Source organism: Peromyscus californicus, unplaced genomic scaffold (assembly GCF_007827085.1).
Source record: "Peromyscus californicus insignis strain IS unplaced genomic scaffold, ASM782708v3 Scaffold_8__1_contigs__length_139910024, whole genome shotgun sequence".
Classification (NCBI taxonomy): domain Eukaryota; kingdom Metazoa; phylum Chordata; class Mammalia; order Rodentia; family Cricetidae; genus Peromyscus; species Peromyscus californicus.
Window position 1 is genome coordinate 118,624,545 of NW_026294606.1, and position 8,548 is coordinate 118,633,092.

Consider the following 8,548-nt stretch of genomic DNA (forward strand, 5'->3'; position numbering starts at 1 on the left):
GATTTTTTCATATATATGGGTCATTCATCCATTCATTCATTGAGACAGGATCTCAATATGTAGCCTGGCTGCCTTTGAACTTGCTATGTAGATCAGCTAGCCTTGAGCTCACAGAGTTCTGTCTGCCTTTGCCTCCTGAATGTTAGAATTAAATGTGTGCACTACCATGCCCAGCCAGTTTTTTATTTCTAATATAATTTCTTACAGTCAGCGAACATATTCTGCAATATCTCAATCCTTTGATATTTTCAAGACATCTTTTCTGCCAACGATTGGTCTATTTTGGAAAGTCTGGGTGTTCTGCAGTTGCAGGAGATAGTATCCTACAAATGTCAGTTTAGTAATGGTGTTCACCATTGTTCTTCAACTTTTAGACTTTGATAATGATCTCCAGTCTGTTTTTTTTCTATCAATTACTAAGAAATGAGTGTTAGCATTCTCAAAGCAGGTTGTTTATTTGTTTGTTTGTTTGTTTGTTTGTTTATGAGCCAGGTCAGTGTTCCACCTAAATTGCTGGCATGACTCCTTAGCTATATTGTCTTATAATTCTGCCAGCAGTTACTCTGAGGACTATAGCATGTACATCTAATACACAACAACTCAGAATTAAAGCTGTATCATTTCAAACACAGTGCAAGACAATAAGTACAATTCCATCCGTTCAGAACTGTTCATGACGCTTTACATCTACATATATGTAAACGAGAAAATACTGTCAGATGTTTGCATTCAATAGCCATATTTTACAGTTCTTTGATTATATTAAGATGGAGAAAAATGAGTTTGATTTACTAATTTCCAAGTATCATTTCCAGTATTCTTCATTCTTTTCTGTGTACCCATGCTTTGAACTGATAACATGATTTAGCATGTTCCTACAACTGGAAAAATATCCTTTACCTCTTTCTTTTATAAATATTAGACCTACTTATTTGTGTGTGTACATGTGCGTACGTATGTGTGTGTGTGTGTGTGTGTGTGTGTGTGTGTGTGTGTGTGGTATATGGTATACATGTGTGTGGTGTAGTGTGTGTGGGAGTCACGTGTGTGTGTGTTGTGTGTGTTGTGTATGCACGGGTGCATGCATGCCACTACACGTGTGGAATTCAGAGTCAGTTCTCTTTCCACCACACAGGTCCTGGGAAACCTTACATTGTCAGACTGAGCAGCAAGAGCCTTTTTTTTGCTGAGCCATCTCCACAGCTTTTTTTTTTTTTCTGTAATGAGGATTAAATCCAGGGCCTCAAGCAGCGTGCCACTACAGCACCAGGGAGCTGTACATCTCCAATCCCCATTTAGCAGTAGTTGGTTGTTTTCATTTCATTATTTATTTATTTATTTATATTGTTGCCTGTTTTGTTTTTTGAGACAGGGTCTCTCTACATAGCCCTGGCTGTTCTGTAACTCCTTATGTAGACCAGGGTGGCCTTAAACTCGCAGAGATCTGCCTGCCTCTGCCTCCAGAGTACTAGGATTTTAAAGGTGTGCACCACCACTCATGGCTCCATTTACCATTTCTTATATGCAGTTCTTTTTGTGTGTGTGTGTTTTCTTTTGTTTCTTGGTTTTTCGAGACAGGGTTTCTCTGTGTAGTTTTGGTGCCTGTCCTGGAGTTCGCTCTGTAGGCCAGGCTGGCCCCGAACTCACAGAGATCCCCCTGGCTCTGCCTCCCGAGTGCTGGGATTAAAGGCATGCACCACCACCATCTGGCCCTTATATCTAGTTCTTATAGTAAACTCTTACCATTTTTCCTTCTAAAACTATTTTCATTTTCTTTTAATTTCCAAGTAATATTTTCTTTGTATATTACATTCATTCACTTATTTGTCTATTTTGTGTGTAGGTATATATGTGTATGTGTATGGGAGCTTGTGTGATGGACATGTGCAGAGGACAGAGGACATCTTGTGGGAGTTGGTTCTCTGTCTCCACCATGTGGGTCATGGGATTGAACTGTGGTTATCAGGTGTGATGGCAAGCACCTATACATCATTTAAATAAAGATGGCTTTACACAGAGCCATCTCTCCAGCCTCCTCATTGACTAGTGATTTCTAGATTGACTCGCCTTTTACTAATGAGTCCCAGGAGCTATTTACACACTTTGGATACTATATATACCTTTATCAGATATATTATGTAAAAATATTTCCTCAAATTTTTTAGGTGGTCACTTTAATTTCTTTCTTTCATTTTACATGTACACATGATGTTCCTGCTTGTTTCCATGTTTGCTGTGGGCACATGAAGGGTGGAAGTTGGGTGCATAGGGAAGTCTAAAGTTAATGCTAGATGTGTTCCTCGATCACTTTTCACTTTATTTACTGGGGTAGGGTCCCTTATTGAACCCATAGCTCAGCAATTTAGACTAATCTAACTGGCCAGCTTGCCCCAGGGACCCTGTCTCTGCCCCAATAATGCTGGGATTACAGGCAGCCACTACCTCTGCCCAGCGTTGTGTAAGGTTCCAGAGACCCGAACTCAGGTTCTCATGCTTGTGTGACAAGGGCTTTAGCCACTGAGGCATCTCCTTGGATCCCTCTTTAATCTCCTGGTAGTGAGTCTATTTTGAAACGCATAGCATTTAATTTGCCAATACTACTTATCTATTTCTTCTGTCCACCCTCCACTGTGTGTGTATGTGTGTGTGTGTGTGTGTGTGTGTGTGTGTGTGTGTGTGTGTGTTTATGCTTTTATTGTCTATCTTGGAAACAAATGACTAATCTAAGGTCATTAAGATTTATACCTATGTTCTCTCTTTAGACTTTCATTATTTTAACACTCATATTTTCTCATATTTAGTTCTTTTTATCAGCTTAGGCTGTTTTATATGATAATAGGTGAACTTAATTCTCTTGTATATGTTAATCCATTTATCCCAGATCATTTATTGAAAAGACAAGTCTTTCTCCATTGAATTAGTCTAGCATTCTTGTAGAAAAAAAAATCAATGGCCAATGACATATGTTTATTTTTGAACCCAGTTTTCTCCCATTGATCCATTTATCTAGGGACTTTTATGATTTAATTCTATATTATATTCTTTGTCATGTGTGGCTACTGAAGCCTCTGATCAATTTGATAAATAGTTAATGAGTACAGGAATTTCCTTTAGTGTAGGAACTAATAAATTTCCCAGTACTTAAAAGTTTTGTTGTACATACTGAGGTATATGTCAATGCATGTGGCAGTTCAAAACTTAGCCTCAGATTCCTGCTTATATAAATCCTCAAGGCCAATCCGAGATGAGATCTTGGAGCACCCTTGGATCTTTCCAGAGCATGTGCATAGGATCTTTTTTGTTCACCTCCATATGTCCAGAGGCCTGAACTTACTATAGTATAGGCAGCAAACAAGTATTTTTGATATGAACAAATAACCCCATAATTACAACTAATCATTTTAATTCTAAATTCTGTTACAGCAATAACAATTAGGCTACTTTTCTCCATTCCACAAAGTAGCAGAAGACCTTTAAGTAGTTTTAAAAATATATAAATAGAGGCTAGAGAGATGGTTCAGCAGTTAAGAACATTTGACTGCTCTTCCAGAGGACCAGGGTTCAATTCCCAGCACCCACATGGCAACTCATAATTGTCTGTAACTCCAGATCTAGGAGATCCAATACCTTCATACAGACATATATTCAGACAAAATACCAATGCACATAAAATTTAGAAAAAAAATAATTTTTTAAAAATACATAAAAAGGGGAAAGGACAAACTTAAACTATAAGCCCTATAATGAAATGCTCAAGTGACAACAATCTTTAAAAAGTCACCAGTCATAATTCAATATTAAATTTAGTCTGAACCAAGTATATTGTTTCTTTTTAATTAAGACTTTTTTTTTTATTCATTTTACATACCAACCACAGTCCCCCTCTCTTCCCTCCTCCTGCCCCCGAGCCTTCTCCTCCCAACCCACCCCCCATTCCTTCCTCAGACAAGGTAAGGCCTCCCATGGGGAGTCAGCAGAGCCTGGTACATTCAGTTGAGGCAGGTCCAAGCCCCTCCCCCTGTATCAAGGCTGTGTAAGGTGTCTCCCCAGAGGTAATGGGCTCCTGCTGTAGTTGGGTTTTTTTTTTTTTTTTGGATCTTTTGCGGGGGTGGGGGTGGGGTGGGGTGGGGTGGGGTGGGGGGTGGGGGGGACGACCCTCCACCCAGCTGCCAAATAAATCACACAGAGGCTTAGTCTTACTTATGAATGCGCAGTCTTAGCTGGGCTTAGTTTCTAGCCATCTTTCCTTAACTTAACTTATCCCATCTATCTTTTGCCTCTGAGCTTTTCCCGTTCTCTTACTTCTATATCTTACTCTACTCAGTGGCTTGCTGTGTATGTAGCTGGGTGGCTGGCCCCTAGAGTCCTCCTCCTTCTCTGGCTGCTAGATTTTTGATCTACAATCCTTCTTCCCAGAGTTCTCCTATTTATTCTCTCTGCCTGCCAGCTCCGCCTATCCTTTCTCCTGCCTTGCTATTGGCCAGTTCTTTATTAGGCCATCAGGTGTTTTTTTTTTTTTTTTGGTTTTTCGAGACAGGGTTTCTCTGTGTAGCTTTGCGCCTCTCCTGGAACTCACTTGGTAGCCCAGGCTGGCCTCGAACTCACAGAGATCCGCCTGGCTCTGCCTCCCGAGTGCTGGGATTAAAGGCGTGCGCCACCACCGCCCGGCGGCCATCAGGTGTTTTACACAGGCACAGTAACGCAGCTTCATAGGGTTAAACAAATGCAGCATAAACAAAAGTAACACATCTTAAAATATTCTACTACAGGCTCCCAAGAATATTGTTTTACCTAAGTAAGAGTATATCTACATTTTAAACTAGATAGTATAAACATCTTATTTTATCCATGCCTATCAAATTTTTTCTTTTATCCTTGCTATTCAAGCCACTGAAGCATCTATGGTAGGTAACACTGGTATTATGGAGAAAGAAAGGAAAGAAAGTGAGAGAATTCCCAGACCATACCCCAACAGTTTAATTCAAGTAGCACATTTTGAGTATAGGACACAATTATAGACACACAGCAGAACTACTAATATTAAGATCAGCAAACCAGACTACATTATGCCACATATTAGCTCATTTAATTTAACTTTCCTTTGAAGAATTACTTCAATTTAATAGATGAGAAAATGTAGTAGACAGGGGAGGTTAAGTGACTAGGCCAAATTTACAGAACTAATAAGTGACCCGTGCTCTTTGCATTATATGGGGTTCTCATAGAGTTCTTAGGAAGAGCTCTCTTGGGTGATTTTTAAAAACTAATAATCTACTCGAGGTACAATACAAAATTTAAATATGCCACTTTGGGCCTCCCTCCAAACTCTGAACCCAAACAGACAGGTACATTTTCACTTAAATGTAACATATTTGTCTGAAGTTAATCCTGAAGCATGGCCACTGTGCTTACAAGTGTTGCAGATGACTCAAGGCATAAAGAGGAACTTTGCAAACTTTCTCTGCATCCTTATCTTTCTCTTCCTCTCCCTTACCTACATTCAACCAGATGCCTATCATTACTCTAACCACCACCACTCCCCCTCCCCCCACCTCGCCCTTAGCTCAGTGCCAAAAAATGTTCCCTCTAGAGAGGTCACTAGTCATAGAGCTGCATACAAAAACACTGCAAAGATAACCATCCCTTTAATCCAAATGAGCAGAAATGATGAGATGGACAGGGAAACGTCAACTTTTGTTTCCCCCTGCAGAACAAGACAAACGGAGTTTTCCTCATCTATCTTGTTCTCCAATCACTAACCGCACGACAGAGGAAGTCAACAAGTGAACTAATGGTAAAAGCTGCCCTTTGCGAGATAAAGACAACTTCCTTTGTGGCCATTTCTAACAGTGGCTACCTCTCGTGTCATCTTTGAATCTAGAAAAGGTACTGTGTGAAGGCTGAGTCAAAGAAAAGGCTCCCGACGACTACCTTCATGGGTCTCCCACTTCTCTTTTGCTTTCGAGTACAGCCTGGTTGTTCCTGTTCAGTTCAACCACTAGAGCCTTACCTTTGGTTCCAAGGCTAGACCAGGGCTCTCAGCCTCCTCTCTTACTCTACCCAGCCCAGACGGACTCCCCCTTTTACAAGGGGCATGAAAAGGAAAGAACGCCGAATCCCACTCTCGTGTGGAAATTCTCAATCCTCTGTGCTTTCACAAGCTCGAGACAAAGTTCCTGCCCCATCCATCCCTTCTCGGGCGAAGAAGAGTCCCCTATAAGGGATCTTCCTCGCTGACATGCTGTCTCTGCATCTTCCCGCTTTCATGTCCCTAGGGTCATCCCATCCCCCAGTGTCCTCAGTTTTCACATCCTCTGTCTGCCCCTCATGACCCTTTCCTGTCATATCCACAGCTCTTCCTTCCTCAGATGCTTTCTCTTACCAGACTCCACACCTCACTCAGCCTCCCCCTTCGGACTCACTATCTCCTCAGATGCCAACCCGCTCAGATTTCCAATGCCTGGGACAAATTCTGAGTCAGACCCACTATCCCCTCAGAGTGGCAGACCTGTGATCTCGGACGCCTCGAGCTTCAGACGGGTAATCCTCTCAGGCGCCTCCTCCGTCAGACCCACGATCCCCTCATATTCCCTCAGACCTGAGATCCTCTTAGATACCTTCCCTCTCAGACCCGGATCCCCTCAAGCCGGATCCTCTCTCCCACCAGATGCCCTCAGGTGCCTCCTCTCTTGGATGCGCGACTCCTCCCGAGCCTCCCCCGTCCGACCACGTCCCCGCTGCCTCCGCGCGCACCGCGCCTCTACCTGCAGCCGTCGGGCCGCACTGATCCGCGTCTGCTGAACGAAGGGGTTGGGCACTGGCGGCGGGAAGAAGGACGCTTGGCGGGGCACCATGGGTGGCCGCAGCCCCGCATCCCCGACGCCGGCGCCCGGCACTGTGGCCGCCACCGCGGCCGCCTCGGCGCACCGGTTCATGGTGGATCCTGGCGCCCGAGCCGAGCAAAGCTGGGGACCCGGAGCGCGCGGAAGAACGCTGCTGCCCGGCCCCAGCCAGAGACCCACGAGAGTCCCTGCCCCAGGCGCCGCTCCCGGCTTCTGCGCAGGCGCCAGAGTCACCTAGCCACTGTCGGCCCCGCCCCCCGGCCCCGGACACGCCCCCGGCTCTGGCCCCGCCCTCCTAGATACCTGCTTTCAGAATACAGCCACCTCTAGGCACCTGCTTTCCTGCAAAGCAAGGACCCGCATGGTCCGAACAGAGCTGCAACCAAGAGACTCCTTGGTCTCTGCTGTGGGGTCAGGATTTTCTGTGTAACTAGTCCTGGGCCTAAACCAAACCACTCATCACTGTGACCCTCACTTACCTGCTCTGAACTGAGGTGACACATAAAGACCTGTGGGCCAATCTAGTAAGTAAACTAATAAATCCAGGGTGGGCTTTGCTTATCTCTGTTCGATTTCCAGTGTGTGTTTCGTTTTTGTGTGAACCTGTTTGATTTGGGGGTATTTGTAAACTAAGATGAGAGAGAGAGCTAAGACAGGAATTGGCAGTAGGGGTAGACTGTGTTACACTCAAAACTTGGATTAGCAGTGTGGGGAGGGCCGTCTTTCACGGAAATTGAACTATTATTTAGAAAAGGCAAAAACAATCGGTTCCCACTGTGGATGAGGAACCTGACCCAGAGACAGGAAATGATCGACATCGTGGCTACATTTCACACTGAGGAAATATGAGGCCTGTCTGAAACTGTGTAGGAGGGGGAAGGGAAAGACCAGGGTTACTCCGGACCTTAGGCCAATTGCTAATGGGTAGAACCCTGACTTGCCACAGATGAAGAATGTAGATACTGAACCATTCACCCCTACAGCAGGCATGGTGTGTGGGGGGGGGGGCGGGGGGAGAAGCAGCTGAATTCTCTCTGAATATGTGACAGAGAATCTTAATAACAATGTGCTTCTACTATTCTGTAAGCTTCTCAGCCTACAGACTCTTCAAATAGGGCTGCAAATCCTTAGCCAGACACTTGCAAGAAGGACCTTCAAGAATCAGAACTCGTGGGCTGGCCCCAGAAGAAAAGGTGATTTCAGGCCCATTGAGATCTCCAGTCCACTCCTCACTCCATTCCCCAGTCCTACCAGGAAAAGCCCAAAGCAACAGATAACAGCTGTTTCTAACAGCTGTCTGACCCCAGACAAAGCACCTTCCACGGTGTCCAGCTAAAGGTGAACATAAAGGCTTTTAGAAGAGAAGGTTGTGGGCTAAAGAGATGGCTAAGAGGTTAAGAGCACTGGCTGCTCTTCCAGAGGTCCTGAGTTCAATTCCCAGCAGCCACATGGTGGCTCACAACTATCTGTAATGAGATCTGGTGCCCTCTTCTGGCGTGCAGGCAGAACACTGTATACATAATAAACTTAAAAAAATAAATAAATAAGCCGGGCAGTGGTGGCGCACGCCTTTAATCCCAGCACTCGGGAGGCAGAGCCAGGTGGATCTCTGTGAGTTCGAGGCCAGCCTGGGCTACCAAGTGAGTTCCAGGAAAGGCGCAAAGCTACACAGAGAAACCCTGTCTCGAAAAACCAAAATAAATAAA

General features: G+C 44.5%; 1 protein-coding gene across 2 annotated transcripts in view; it reads right to left on the minus strand.

Annotated features, from left to right (window-relative positions):
• Nucleotides 1-7,070, minus strand: part of Lpcat2 (lysophosphatidylcholine acyltransferase 2) — a 61,923-nt gene extending 54,853 nt beyond the window's left edge. For both annotated transcript variants that reach the window (XM_052728407.1, XM_052728406.1), the window contains exon 1: nt 6,765-7,070. In XM_052728407.1, coding sequence (XP_052584367.1) covers nt 6,765-6,935 — 171 coding nt within the window. In that variant the 5' untranslated portion in view covers nt 6,936-7,070. The remainder of the gene's footprint in view (nt 1-6,764) is intronic.
• Between the last annotated feature and the right edge of the window lie 1,478 nt (nt 7,071-8,548).